Genomic DNA, 16,353 nt, shown 5'->3' on the forward strand with positions numbered 1-16,353 from the left:
GAATTGCCTCTGTTTTCCCAGCAGTGAATGGGTAGCCGGTGAGATAAGTCATATCCAGGGTAATAACGCGTTAGTGCTTTGGACATACACAAGTAACCATTATTATTATTATTATTTCTTTTAACCGCTGTTCACGTTGATAAATCGTTACCTGTAGTTGCGTTAAATAAACGAATATTAATCAAAGTATTTGTGAAATATTGGCGCTAATTATATCATGTTTCATATGATTATGACAGTTGATGGAACACACGCCAGAACGACTGCTCGTCCATGGGTAAGTCTATTTCTTTTTCAACGCCACAATTAGAAATTGTGCAGCCATATGATGACGGTCCGTCATTATTCGAATCGGGACCAGACAACCCAGTGATTGACATCATACGCATCCATATCTATGGGATTGAAATCGACAGTCAGCTAGCCTGACCATCTGTTCCCGTTAGTCGTTTCTTACGACAACATGTGTTGCTGTAGACCAATCCTAACCTGGATTTTGACTTGTAGAATTAGTAGGGCCAGACAACAGATTCAAAGGAACAATATATAATATCCTATTTTATTGTTGTGTATTATTCCCTCTGAATATTGGACAATAGATATCTGTTGTTGATATTTTGTTGTATATTCATGGTAATAAGTGCATGTTACCTTCAGAGTAAAGATACCTTCCTCTCAGGATCCAGGACATCGTCATTAACCGGCTCTAACAATGAACCAGAAGGTATGATTCATATTGTCAGATTCTCCACATAACACGTTCACCGATCCATTTTTAGATAAGCTTGTATTACATACACTATTGTTCATGTAACAGTTTAAACTCGTTTCTTTTCCTTGGTACAACATGACCACCATCGGCTCAGAAACGAACATGTCCACCAGAGCATATTATTTTACTGTTGTAATGTAGACAGCTCATTACATCATATCATACACTAACAAAGATAACTGCTGATTCATTTCAGAACAAACGTTTCCGTCCTTGATGATTAAGGATTTATCAGTTTAAAAATAACCAAATAGAATAAATTCATAGGTCTCATTTATTGTCTGCTCACCTGATATAAGATGTATTTGTGAGCAATATACGTTGTCTCAAAAGGACATTATTGTGTTCCAGGACCAAATCATGGAATACATGTTCCCCAAAGGATTATGAAAGCACCTATACGACCTGTCAATGTGAGTACAGTTTGTCTTCCTGGACTACATGAGTGGTTGAAAAGTAGATATAAGATGACCTGTTTGATTCTGGAATAAGCCCGAAGTGATGCCTGAGACCTTTAGCATGTTAGTTTGTGGAAAGTGCTGAATACGCTAGATTCCTCAACAGGGCAAACAATGATAGGGTTCCCGCACACCAAATGACAGACACGTGCCCTCAGGGTACAGCGGCACATTTACTGATAATTTCAAGATTCAAGATTCAAGATTCAAGTCCTTCGGCCCAGAGCACATGTTTTGATCATTTTGTTCAAGTTGATTCCTTATGCTTAACTCAAGTACGAATGCATGAATAAATAAAAAACAAAATACAATCCAATTGTCGCCAGAGTGCTTAGTTTTACAGCTATATTACAGCAATATGTATGGCGGCAGTGATCAACAGCATGATCAGCGATCTCAGCAACTGGGATACTATGACATGTGGCAACCAAGTCAGCGAGCCTGACAACCCGACAATTCAAATTTGCACATTGGAGGTTAAACACAAACCACAATAATAATACAAAGTAATAATACTGAGCACTCAGAAAAAACCTTTTAGGCAAGATAATACAAATAATAAGTGATTCATTGACAGCCTGATGTACCTTACTAAAACTATTCCGCTTAACTGTTTATATGAAATAATAGAATAATAGTTGACAGAGTATTTCATACCACGAATTGCCTTCAGTCATGTTTCAATGTTTCTTACAGTGACAAATTTGAAAAAAGATGGAAAAGTGTTATAAACGGTATAGTGTCAAACTCATACATTCATTCTCTCACTTATTTGACATACGACTGAAGGAGCACAAAACATCTGTTAAAAAATGGACCAAAAATCAGCTCTCTCAGAGCACATCGTCCAAAAAAAACCTACTCATTCCATTGACTGACAACAATCAACCATATTAACCACTAATGTCCATGATTGGTGCAAGTGCAAACTATTAGAGTCTTTAATGATAAGACAATTACAACCGATCAGCTGAACAGGGATCCCCAGGGTATACCTCCCTCGTGCCCTGGGAAGTCAATTAGCTCATTTCTGGCTTCTACCCACCTGCAAATCACTTGTATAAACTCTTCTCTTGTATAAACAATGCCCATCATCTGTACATCTCACTCTTTCATCTCCCGTGTCTTATCCAATTTATTGTATATACATGCACCACTGGCTTCTTGTACATTTAGTATATATACTCATTGATGAATCTTGTTGGTTACAATTCACCTGACAAAAGGGCAAGGAATAGCCCAGATACGTTGTGATATACAGAAAAAGAAGAAGTTGTAATTCATAATATTTGCGTTTCACTCACTTATTGTTTGCCTGAAAATGTCGAAGCCCGTCATCTTATTTTTTTATACTGTGAGCAATTTATGTCTGCTCACTGTTTTGTTAATATACATGCGATAAGAACCTTTACATCATATTTATATAGTGAAGGCTACATACATCTTATATACGATTTGGATATACTTCAGGGTCTTTAGGTCCGTGCTACTAAATATATCCTTGGTGGAGAAAATGTTTATGAGCTTCTGATTTGTGTTTATCATCGTACATTTGCACCGTAGTGTTGCTTAATGGTTTCACATTTGTATAGCTGCATAATAACCATGCCCACTGGTACATTTCATACATTGCGCACATCTGTCCTTTAACCGACAAACGAATATACAAAACCTATACTTCTTTCAATGTTGATATATGGGGGGTTATCATGAATATTCCAGAAAGAGAATCCGTGTACAAAGCCAAGAGGAGATCAGAATCGGAAATTTCAAAGGATGCGGAGAGGTAATATATGATAATGAAAATAATTTCCACAGGCATAATGCATGTACACCGTAAAAACTTGATGATTGCTGAATTGAAGTATTTTTGTGCAAAAGGTTCTCTTTGGGAATACGTAAACGCGTGTATACGACTTCATATCATCGATGTTGTTGTGTTTTTTTCAAGTTTTAGTCACAGAACACTCTACAACGACGAGAGTCAATAATGAATTCTCGCGTGGCCTTCCAAGAGCTGTTGGCAATTTGGAACCCAGTTGCGATGAAGTTGATAACTACAATTGCCCGAAGAAGAAACGTAAAAGGTAGGTTGGCTTCCGGTACAGTTTAACCTGGAATTTAAAAATGCAAACATTCCTTGATGCAAAATCTAGATATACATGCAGGACTCTATATAACAAACATGTTCCGATTGATCCGATTTTGTGGCCTTGACTCCGGTTTCAGTGCGGCAGATTTGAAACTGAAAATGTATAATATTTACTCTTGACCGCCAAGTGCAAATATTAACAATAACACATATTATTACCTGTAGATAAGGTAGATAAAGATTTTTGATTGGTTAGTAGCCAATTCATATGAAACCGCACTCTAAAGTTTCACGGGTAGTATTAGGACAACTTAATCAGTTTGCGACTTTGATAATGAAATCCAACTCACTTGGAGAATTCAACTATTTAATGTCGCGAAAACTTCTCTTTATTATTTTTATTTTAAGAATAGGAGCTTTTATCCATGAATTGGAAATCGACTGGCTTTAAAATATATCTTAACTTCTTAAGTGGTGGTATGATTTGAAAAAAACCCAAGTCCCTTAAAACTTACATAAGCTAACAAGAGTTATGTCCCTTCGAACATCAAATGTTCCTCCGCGACAGTCCATCTCAATCCACGAAAGAAATAGAAGAGAAACGTTTCGAGAATGACTTTATTATGACATTTACTAGAATTTGACACCTAAAACAGGTAAAGGGTAATAAATTCGTTACACGCTCATTTTCCAGGTAGTATGAGATGGTACGGTCCGTTTGAGGCCATATTTCCTGAGGCTGAAGGAAGGAAATACGGATTCAAACATACCGTACCATTCTGTTCTATCTGGCAAGTGGCCGTGTAAGGAATATTATAGACATTTAATTGATTGTGTTTGAGTTTGCATGGAAGTGATTCTCGATCTTGTCTACATTCTCAATGCAATCTGAACTAAACGTCTACCTCAGTGAACATCCATCTCGTAAGAAGGAATTAGTAACCATTAGTTTTGAAACTAGATGTTTGCGAAAAGTGTGAGTATGTCCTGCCCTGTCAGGAGCATGCCCGACTGTCTGTTGTTGAAGTATCTTTATTCGCTGTTTGTTCTTGAATCCGTTGGTAGCTGGTAAAGTTATATTTTCTGGACTCATCGAATCCTCCTTTGGGAAGTTTAAGTGTAACACTCGTTCCTGTACATTCGCATGAGAAATAATATGTAATTTGGATGTTATGTGTTTTGAGAAATTACCTTGGGTGTACAATACAGTGTTAAACACTCATTCAAACAATTAATTCTGGTTATGTATGAACTCTTGTTAGTGGATGCGAGATGAGTAAGCAAATATATGATTGGTGGTGTGGTCTTGTGCATAGAACTCTTGTGCATAGGTTACAAATAAGTTGAAGCTAAATAACGTTAGTCGCGGACAATCCTTGGATGGGTGACCGTGTTTGGCAGCTTGACTAATGAGAGCTTTTAGGACTTCAGTCATGCACCACAACGAAGCACACTTGACACATGTGGTCTCACCTTAGGCAAGTGTGTTTGTTTATGAATTGCCTCTGTTCACCCAGCGGTGAATATGTACCCGGCGGGATAAAATGACGACTATAATAAGGAATACTTGTGACAAGAATATCCCAAATAAAAATTGTTACTATTTGACCATCGGATCCACTTTGGATGAATAACGAAATTAGATCGCTAACACGTAAGCAACAGACATCATTGCCTCGCTAGGAGGAACACTTCTGTTACCCTTTGGGCTCGATTCAGACAAAGTAGAAATAACTTAATCTCGGCTATCCAAACAGCGAAAAGAGCGTATGCACATGAACTAGATGAAATGATAAATCGATCAGCTACGGACAAATGTTGGTGGAAATTAGTCAATAATTACGTGAAGAGAAATAATAACAACTCTAATTTTCCCCCCGTTGATTTTGAATGATGTTGTAAGCGAAGATTTACAAGATATAACAGATTCTTTAAATGATTATTTCACTCGGCAATCGCGAGTAGAAAATCCGGATTCAACACCCCCTAATATAAAGATAATCAATAGTCTATCAGAAATTAATCTTACTAACAGTGAAGTATATGATATCTTAGTGAGTGTTAATACTACGAAAGCAACCGGCCCTGAATAGAATTCTTAAATTAATCGCTGCCATGATTTCACCCCTTTTAACCAGACTTTATAATCTATCACGTATTCCCGGCAGTTTGGAAAGAAGCAATCGTTATACCGATTCATAAAAAGGGAAGTGTAAATGATTGTACAAATTGCAGACCAGTAGCTTTTACTAGTTGTGTATCTAAAATATTTGAGCGATATATATTCAAACATGTTTTCAATTACCTCAGAGGCAATAACATCTTATCCCAATTTACAGTCAGGTTTCATCCCAGGGGACTCTTGCGTGAAACAATTTGTATAATTTCATAGCCAAGGCAATAGACGAAGGTAAGGAAATACGCGCAGTATTTTGCGATATGAGCAAAGCTTTTGACCGAGTGTGGCACAAAGGTCTCGTGCATAGGTTAAAATCTTGTGGAATTGATGGTTCACTATTACAATGGTTTAAAAGTTATTAAGAATATCGATCCCAGCGTGTAGTCATAAATGGTTATAGTTCTAATATTAAACCGGTAAAAGCTGGCGTCCTGCAGGGTTCTGTTCTAGGACCACTTCTGTTTTTGGTCTATATTAATGATATTGTGTAAGGCATTGACAGTAATATACGATTATTTGCCGATGATACTTCTATCTATGTAATAATAGATGACCCTTATGTAGCGGCGTTTAGTGTAAATAATGATCTACTGAAAAGAGCAAACTGGGCAAAAATCTGGAAAGTCGATTTCAACCCATCAAAAACTAAAACAGTCTTATTCAGTAGGAGATCAAATTCAAATCCTCATCCAGGCGTGTTTTTCAACGACGTTCGAATTGACGAAACTTCGAGCTATAAACATTTAGGTATAACTCTTCAAAACGATTGTACATGGGACATTCATATAAATGACATCGTTAAGAGAGTCAGCCTCATGATAAAGTGCTCAAGAAGCCTTAAATAACGTCTTAGGAGAAACACCCTGAAACGTATTATACGTCGTTTATTCTTCCGATCTTTGACTACTGTAGCCATATTTATGACAATTGCACCAAAACCCAAGCAACAATCTTGGAAAACATGCGCCTAGACGCGTTACGTACGATATGCGAAGCTATTCGCGGCACCAGTCACGATAAAATCTTCGCTGAAACATCCTCTGTTTCTCTTTGCAAAAGGAGAAGAATAGCAAAGCTAGTCATATTTTTCAAAATGTATCATAACAGATTACCTAACTATCTTAACGAATTTGTCCCTCCCTCAAGTCAGTAACTTTCCGTTAGGTAACGCATCACATTTGCAAACTATCGCCTGCCGTACGGCTCTATATGACAATTCCTTTTTACCAGACGCTGTAAGTTTATGAAATACTTTACCGCAAAATATTAAATCTCTTGAAGACCTCAATGATTTCAAATCTGCCTTAAGTCCCAGAGCTAAAAATATTCATTTCGATCGAAATATAGGTTCAAGAGTTTGTCAAATACTCCACTGTCGTTTAAGGTTAGAATGTAGCGATCTCAAGGCTGACAAACACAACAGACATATATCGGAGAGAGCAGATGGTTTGTGTGGCCACCCTACTGAAGATACACGTCATTACTTCTTTCTATACTAGGCCCATAAAGAAACTGTGCATACAAAAATTTAAAATCTAAATTTATCCAACCTGTGTAGACACATAAGGATTCTAACTCAGAGATTAGTGACATGTATCCAACATGCATGTACGTGCCACGTTCCGTGACGTCAGTGGGTTCTTTCTTGAGACGTGCAATACGTTGTTGCACGTGCATTCCGGGAAAGAGAAACAGAGCAAACGAATGTCACACAATACTGTCACTTTGGAAAGCTCAACCCCTGCCCTTGCGATCGTTGAAAAAAATAAACGGCTATTGAAACGCATAGCATGCCAAGGCTCACGTCTGCACAACGTCATGAGGCCATTGGGATGGTCCGTGGGGGAATGTCTCAACGACAAGTGGCTGCACATTTCCACTGCCACCGGAACACCATTTCTGCACTGGTGAGACGCTACCAGAACACAAATGACGTCATCGATCGGCCACGTTCTGGACGTCAACGTGTAACAACGCCAAGACAGGACAGATGGATAAGGGTGACCCATCTGCGCCACAGGTTTCAGACTGCAGTGATGACTGCCCGAACCATCCCAGGACTTCGCCGTATCCACCCCAACACAGTTCGACAACGTTTACGTCATCACGGGATCAGACCACGACGTTCCGCCATACGGCCTATCCTGACACAACGTCATCGACAAGCTCGCCGAATGTGGTGCTGAAATCATGTCCGCAGACCCTTGTTTTGGTGGAGAAATGCTGTTTTTACAGATGAGTCCAGGTTTAACATTTCCCATAGTGATGGACGTCAACGTGCCTATAGACGCGTGGGATAACGTTATGCACAGGCCTGTGTCTTGTAGAGGAATCGCTTTGGTGGTGGTTCCGTGATGATTTGGGGTGGATTAACAGCACGCCAAAGAACTCCTTTGGTGATTGTTCAGGGCAACTTAACTGGTGTGGGCTACAGGGATCAGAGTCTTCCACCTGTGGCAATTCCTTTTCTGCAACGTCATGGCCCTGGGTTAACATTCCAACAGGACAATGCCCGCCCTCATACGGCATGGGTTGCTATGGATTTCTTGCAACACCACAACGTTGACTTACTGCTTTGGCCTGCCAATTCACCGGATCTCTCCCCGATAGAGCATGTTTGGGACGAGATGGATCGACGTCTACGTGACATCCCACAAGCCTTCCTTGCACGCTCATGATCCCTCCATTAAAGTTTATATGCACCTTTGACATTGTTATAGTACTTATCAACTGGGATAATATTTTGACAATGCACAGTTTCTTTATGTGGCAAGTATATGTCCCATATTTGATGCTATAAGAGTAAATAAATTTTATTATACCAATGGCTTTTCATTAGAAACAATCTTATATGGAATGTCTTCCATGAACCCACAAACTCGATCCGATATCTTAAAATCGGTCCATCAATTCATAATTGAAACAAGACGTTTTAACTGAGATAATCATATGCTACAACCTATAATTCTCATAACTTATATTACTATTGACCCCGACTTCAAATGCTATAAATGTATACAACCATCATGATCCTAATTTTTTTACTCCATGTCATAACATTTATTTTCATTAGATATCATTTTTCTTGTCACTGTTTAATATATCTATGTATATTGGAGCGGTCTACATACGAGTTCTTTTTGAGCTTGTCGGCCAATCAAATTCATGAAAATTTCGTTGTTTGTTTTTTTCCATGAAATAAATATGTTTAAATCATATATCTTTGCCTCAAACTCCGCCAGATCATTTAACAATCACGACACAAAAAAAGAGCTTTGCAACAATAATGGCTCGATGTTTCGAATTGTAATGACACTATTTGTCATTAACGTGTGATAATGTTACAATTACTAGTCAATCAAAACACGCAATATTATTGATGCTAGAATCTCTATGATGTGGACATTTTTTACAAACTATTTCAGGCACCTTGTAGAACTGGAGGATAAGGAAGAACCACTAAAGACTGTAGGTACGTGAAACAATACTATCAGACTAGTTCGTATGATAAAGGACTTGCTGTTGATCTCTAATCCGTTGGTAGCTGGTAAAGTTATATTTTATGGATTGATTGGGAAGTTTACGTGTAACACTCGTTCCTGTACATTCGCATGAGAAATAATATGTAATTTGGATGTTATGTGTTTTGAGAAATTACCTTGGGTGTTTTACAATACAGTGTTAAAAACTCATTCATATAATTAATCCTGATTGTGTATAAGCTCTTGTTAGTGGATGCGAGTTGAGTAAGCAAATATATGATTGGCGGTGTGTGTAGGTCACACATAAGTTGAAGCTAAATAACGTTAGTCGCGGACAATCCTTGGATGGCTGGCCGTGTTTGGTAGCTTGACTCCTTAGAGTTTCTAGGACTTCGGGCGTTGGGGTAGTCTAGTGGTTAAAGCGTTGGCTCGTCACGCCGAAAATCCGGGTTCGAATCCCCATATGGGTACAATGTGTGAAGCATATTTCTGGTGTCCCCCGCCGTGATGTTCCTGGAATATTGCTCAAAGCGGCGTAAAAACCAAACTCAGTCAGTCAGTTGTAGGACTTCAGTCCTGCACCACAACGAAGCACACTTGACATATGTGGTCCTACCTTAGGCAAGTGGGTTTGTTCATGAATTGCCGCTGTTATCCCAGGAGTGAATGGGTACCCGGTGAGATAAGTCATATGACTGTCACAGCGTGGGTTATCCAGGGTAGTAACGCGTTAGTGCTTTTGACATACGCAAGTAACCATTATTATTATTATTAATTCTTTTAACCGCTGTTCACGTTGATAAATCGTTACCTGTAGTTGCGTTAAATAAACGAATATTAATCAAAGTATTTGTGAAATATTGGCGCTAATTATATCATGTTTCATATGATTATGACAGTTGATGGAACACACGCCAGAACGACTGCTCGTTCATGGGTAAGTCTATTTCTTTTTCAAAGCCACAATTAGAATTATTATTATTGCCACCTGTGTGTCTGCCTGCCTGTCTGCTAATGACAATATTCAATACACAGCTGATATCACTGACCACATGCAATTTGAACTTAACACCAATCAGCTATACACCATAAACAAAATGCATTGATTTATGGCCCGAGTTCGGTCTCTGTCACATTATGTAATTACACAGACAGGCAGGTGTGATACTTGAACACATGACATGTTATGATGTCTGTTGATTGCAAAATGTTATACACAAAAAATGAGCATGTATTTACAAAACCCAACATCTCTATATATACACACACAATGAGCCGTGAGGGCATCTGCAAATGAGCCAGCCGTTACACTTGAGTGCACACCCACCCGCTCTGACTGGGTTCGGTATCCCAGCTGATTCGTTTCTTGGGAAGTAAACCCAAGTACACAATATTGCACTTTTGATTTGCAATTGTACGCTTATAATTTTGTTTATATGTTTTTCTCATAACCAGCAATGTATATTATATGTCATGAATAAGTGATAATTGTGTTTTAATTATGTTTGATTTTTTGGTTGCATGTGACTTTTAAGCAATGTCATACGTTATTGTATGACAGCATAGATTACCGCCCTTTAACTTCTTCAACTTTGAACATTGGAGATTTAAATGAGTGAGTGAGTTAAGATTTAACTCCACATCGGCAATATTGCAGCCATATCGTGACGAAAACAAGCCATACAATGAAAAGTAGAAACATTTTAAAGATTAAAACCTGTCGACGATGGACAGTAAAAAGACTAGAGAATCACAGTTATAAATATAAAACTAGCGCAAAGTTAAAATATTCCAATTAAAGAAGACAATACAATATAAAATACGGGCTATAGAGCGCCAACAACTGAAGGTAGATCACCATACTAGGAACCATGGGGACTTACATTACTTTTGCTACCTGCATGGACCCTAGCTGGATTTACACCACCCCTTCAGCCATTGGCGTTGATGCTGAGATTTACCCATACATTAAAAACACAAATATACTACGATTAAAAACCTGGTACACTTAAACTGACTTGAAATGTTTTGGGACTTACGTACCCTCTCAGGAGGACAATAATTTTACGCTACTTCAACCCCCTTTGAGGGTACAGCCACTAACAATCTCAGTTACTAATTTAATTACCAATAATAAAATATTTATCTATTTACAAATCCTTAACAAATCTAATTCTTTTAAAAATGCAATGATTAAATGAGTACTAACATTATAAAAAAGATCCTTCAATGTCTTGACATTAAAATACTTATCCCTTGTGATGGAATATTCAACACAGTCAAGCAGGACATGCTTGACTGTGATTCTTCATCACAAAGGGATACTAAACGGAGGATCTTCGCCTTTCAATAAATATTCATGAGTATATCTGGTATGGCCAATGCGACATCGTCATATAATGACCTCTTCAAATCTGGACTGACAACCAAAGTAAGTGTAACCAATGTAGGGTTTTATTGCATGTAATTTATTAATACCTACTTGGGTGTCCCACTTCTTTGCATCAGATCGCGGATGTATGTTCTAATGCTGGCTCTATAATCAGAGTATGGGATAAGAAGTGGTGTCACAGATTTGTTGAGGGCTGCCTTAGCAGCAATATCAGCCATCGTGTTCCCAGAAATGCCAACGTGGCTGGGCAACCAACAAAGACGATGTCGCATTGGCCAGTAGCAAGTTCATTGTACAATTCAATAATTTCTAATAAAAGTGGATGTTTGCAAGAAAGATTTTAATAGCCTGAAGACATGAAAGGGAATCGGAAAAGATTATGTATTGTTTATGTTTAGGATGTCGTTGAATATATTTAAGAGCCGTTAATATGGCGTTTGCTTCTGCTGTAAATATAGAGCTGTTATCTGGTATTCTTGAAGATATTGTTCTGGATCCAATGACAGTGGCACATGCCACTGCGCCACCATCCTTGGACCCATCTGTAAATAAGGATTTGTATGTATTATAGTTATTCTTTAATTGATTATATTCTTGTTTATACTGTAATTCGTTAGTTTCGGATTTTGTAAACTTTGTCAGTGTTAGGTCAACTTGTGGCCTCACTAAATGCCAAGGAGGAGAAGAAAGAAGACGGGAAGGAGATATATTCTCCAACTCAATGCCAGCAGCAGAAATATATTGTTGGATTCTTATCCCAAGAGGTGGAACAAGTGAAGGTTTTTTTATTATACAAGACAAGAGGATTAAAAACGCAAGTGTGAGCAGGATTGGATTCATTAGAATGTAACTTTGTGATATATTGTAGGGACAATTTGATACGGCGAAGTTTTAAAGATGGCTCATCGGCCTCAACGTAGAGACTGTCAATGGGAGAGGTTCTGAAAGACCCAAGACAAAGTCTTAGACCCTGGTGATGGATAGAATCAAGTAGTTTGAGGTTGCTTTTACAGGCCCCACCATATACGATAGAGCCGTAATCAAGTTTCGATCGGACCAGTGATCTATACAAATGAAGGAGGGTGGTTTGGTCCCCTCCCCACTTTGAACTGGAAACGACTTTCAACAAGTCGAGTGCCTTCAGGCATTTGGCTTTTAGATTTTTGATATGTGGCAGAAAGGTTAAATGCGAATCAAAGATGAGACCAAGGAATTTAGCTTCCTTGACAACTTTGATGGGTGTGCCATTTAATGATAATTCTGGATCTTTATGGGGTTTGTATTTCCTACAAAAATGTAGACAGTTGGTTTTGGATTTCGAAAATTTAAACCCGTTTTCAAGACACCATTTATGAATTTTGTTGAGACAAATTTGTAATTGTCTCTCAATAGTTCGCATGTTTTTACCACGGCAAGAAATATTAAAATCATCCACGAAAAGAGATCCATCGATTGAATCACTTAAAACCTTTGACAGACTATTTATTTTAATACTAAAAAGTGTGACAGATAAAATACTGCCTTGTGGGACACCCTGATCCTGATTGAAATGATCAGACAGGGTAGAACCCACGCGAACTTGAAATTGCCTGTCCGTTAAAAACTGTGAGATAGAAAGAGGCAAACGGCCTCTCAATCCAAAATCGTGTAAATCTCTTAAAATACCATGTTTCCATGTGGTGTCATATGCTTTTTCTAAATCGAAAAACATCGACACTGCATGTTGTTTTTTAATAATGGCATTTTTAATAAAGGATTCTAAACGCACTAGATGATCGATAGTACTTCTGTTTTTACGGAAACCACATTGAATGTCTGTTATAAGGTTATTAGTTTCCAAGTACCACACAAGTCGATTATTTATCATGCGCTCCATGGTCTTGCAAACGCAGCTAGTTAATGAGATTGGTCGATAATTGGAAGGATCAGTATGATCACGTCCAGGTTTAGGGATGGGTACAATAATAGCATCGTGCCATGAAGAAGGAAATTGTCCAGAAGTCCAAATATTATCAAAAATGTTTAAAAGGGTTTCTAAGCATGAATCCGGTAAGTGTTTCAGGAGCTGATAATGTATGTTATCAGCACCTGTAGCCGTATCATGAGCTTGATCAAGAGCAGTATGAAGCTCATGAATAGAAAATAGTTCATTGTAATCTTCCCCATTATCTGAAATGAAATTAATAGTTTTCTTTTCCTGTTGTTTTTTTATAATTTTGGAATTGAGGTAAATAATTCGATGAGGAAGAGTGTTTGGCCAAAGTTTCTCCAAGTTTATTTGCAATATCAGATTGACTAGTTAATAATTCGTCTCCATCTTTCAGATGCTTAATGCTACATTTAGAACCCTTACCTTTTATTTTCTGGATCATATTCCATACTTTTAATATCGGCGTTCGTGAATTTATTTTTGAGACATAAGTTCGCCAGGATTGACGTTTACTTTGCTTGAAGGTACGCCGTGCCTTAGCATTTAAAATTTTGAATTTATTCAAATTATGGACCATAGGATGGCGACGGAAATAATTCTCAGCTTTCTTCCGTGCCTTCCTAGCCTGTTTGCACTCATTGGTGAACCATGGTTTTCGTATGTGTGGAATTGCAGAGGATTTGGGGATACACTCATCAGCAATATTAATTAGTTAATCAGAGAAATCTTTTATAGGATCAGTACATTCTATAAAGAGTTCGGGTTTAAGTCTGCTACAACACAGAGCTTGGTACAAAGGCCAGTTAGCTTTTTTAAAGTTCCATCTCGAATATGGAGTAATATCAGATGGGCTTACAGGTTTTCAGTACAGTAGGAAAATGGTCACTTCCACATAGGTCATCATGGACTGACCATTCAAATTCATTTAGTAATTCTGAATTCGTGATTGATAAGTCGAGAGCAGAATAGGTTCCTGTACCAGGGTGTAAATACGTGTTGGAACCATCATTATAAATACACAAATCATTGTCTGAACAAAACTCCTCCAGTTGTTTACCTTTAGCGTTTGTATTTATGCTACCCCAAAGTGGGTTGTGGCCATTCAAGTCCCCCCATAATAATACAGGGTTTAGGGAGTTGGTCATACAGAGTTTGAAGATCAGTCTTCTGAATGACTGAAGACGGTGAGATATATAAGGAGCATAATGTAAATGCAACGTGTAAAGTGAGTCGCACTGCAACTGCTTGAAGATTAGAAGTAAGTGTAATAGGGCTATGGATAACAGACTGTTTGACTAGGATTGAAGAACCTCCAGTGGCCCTGTCACCTGGAGGTGAGAAATAATGATAAGCACTGAAATGACGTAGGTCAAAAGAATCAGTCTGCTTTAAATATGTCTCTTGCAGACAAAATGCTGATGGCATACAATCCTGGACTAATAACTGTAACTCATTGTAATTATGCCGTAGTCCTCTGCAATTCCACTGTACGATGTTGTTCGAAGAAACTATCTTTTCGGGGGATTTATTGGGGATCTACCCCGCACTGTTTTGGAGGGCGACAAGCTTTGTGCCCTAGAATGGACATTTTCGGACACGTCCATGTCCTCAAGTGATCCATATTTGTTGTAAAGGTTAATTTTATTTTCAGACCCTTTTGGGGTTCTGCCACTTTGTTTTTTTCGAGTAATCAGGCTTAGGTTTATTCTTCCCTTTAGTAATGTGATGTACATGAGCTTGCGATTGAGACCTTGTGGTAGACTGAGATGATGTACCATGATCATGATCTGGCTCTGGTTGACTGTCGGACCTGTCAGGAAGTGATTCTACTGTTTGAATTGATATTGCAGTGGAGAAAATCTGTGGAGAAGTGGTGTTCACCCAAGTCAAATTTGTTTGGCAGCTTGAAGATGATGTAGTTACTTTAAGTGTTGCCTCAGATGGAGTCCTGGTTTTGGAGGCATACGTTTCTTTTAATTCCGATCTTTGGACAAGCTGTTTGGCTTAGGCAAAACTAATATTTTGAGTGAAATTGATCTTATTTATCTCCATCTGTAGCTTCCAAATTGGGCAGTCTTTAGAGAAAGAGGAATGGTCTCCAGAACAATTTGTGCATTTCTTATAATTACTTGCACAATCTTCTGTCGTGTGTGTCTTCTCACCACAGTGAGCACACACAACAGACAATGTGCAAGTATTTACACCATGACCGTATTTCTGGCACTTGAAACATCTCAGTGGATTCGGAATGTACGTATCCACTTTGATTTGACAGTAACCAGCCTTTATGGAAGTAGGAGCAGTTGGAGTGGAGAATGAAAACAAATAGGTGTTCGTTTGTTGGATCTCATTGTTTTTTCGGACAGTGAAACGTTTCACGTAGAGCACACCTTGTTCCTTCATCTCTGATGCAATGTCAATTTCTAGCACATCAGCAAACAGTCGGTCTCGGTCTCTCACAATACCCTTGCTGGTGTTAAGCGTTCGGTGAGCCGAGACTGATACGGGAATGCCGACAAAAGATTTAGTTGACAGAAGGTTGTTTGCCTGATGTCTCTTACTGCATTCAACAAGTAGAGAACCTGTCCGTAAACGTTTGACCTGTTTTACATCACCTGCAATGCCTTGTATGCCTTTTGAAACAGCAAAAGGGTTCAGTTTTAAAGGAGTCTTGTCAACAGTCTCAAGCACTAGAAAACGTGGCCAGTATTCAATAGAAGTGGTCGGTCGTTGGTCATTAACCTCAGGATCTGTGTCAAGAGGACGTTTCTTTTTGGTAATAGGGGTTTCGGTTTCCCCACCCACCATGGAGTATCATGAAGACAATGCTAAAACAAGTGGGTTTCCAACTTGCAGCACCAAGGATACTCGGATGATATACTCCAGCAGAAGAAAGTAAAAGATGTATTCTTCCACCAGATTGGCCCATGAGCCACCGCCTTCTGGGCATACGACTCTAGGCAAAAAGATACATATAATAGTGTATTTGAAATTATGAGATCAAAAATTGGCCAAGACTTAAAAATAGCATTACATAAATCCCAAAAT

The 16,353-nt window shown here is 38.5% G+C and overlaps 1 protein-coding gene across 2 annotated transcripts in view; it reads left to right on the forward strand.

Moving 5' to 3' along the window:
• LOC124253705 overlaps positions 1 to 16,353 on the forward strand; it is a 37,055-nt gene that overhangs the window by 13,862 nt on the left and 6,840 nt on the right. Inside the window, exons 10-17 of one of the 2 annotated variants that reach the window (XM_046687526.1) lie at positions 240 to 277; positions 658 to 724; positions 1,124 to 1,185; positions 2,953 to 3,016; positions 3,182 to 3,321; positions 5,796 to 5,800; positions 8,936 to 8,973; positions 9,883 to 9,920. In XM_046687526.1, coding sequence (XP_046543482.1) covers positions 240 to 277; positions 658 to 724; positions 1,124 to 1,185; positions 2,953 to 3,016; positions 3,182 to 3,321 — 371 coding nt within the window. In that variant the 3' untranslated portion in view covers positions 5,796 to 5,800; positions 8,936 to 8,973; positions 9,883 to 9,920. Of the gene's footprint in view, positions 1 to 239; positions 278 to 657; positions 725 to 1,123; positions 1,186 to 2,952; positions 3,017 to 3,181; positions 3,322 to 5,795; positions 5,801 to 8,926; positions 8,974 to 9,882; positions 9,921 to 16,353 lie in introns of those variants that run through there. The other variant, XM_046687519.1, reaches the window with a different exon arrangement.

This window comes from Haliotis rubra, unplaced genomic scaffold (genome assembly GCF_003918875.1).
Source record: "Haliotis rubra isolate DU_JTF1 unplaced genomic scaffold, ASM391887v1 Scf1144, whole genome shotgun sequence".
NCBI classification, from domain to species: Eukaryota; Metazoa; Mollusca; class Gastropoda; order Lepetellida; family Haliotidae; genus Haliotis; species Haliotis rubra.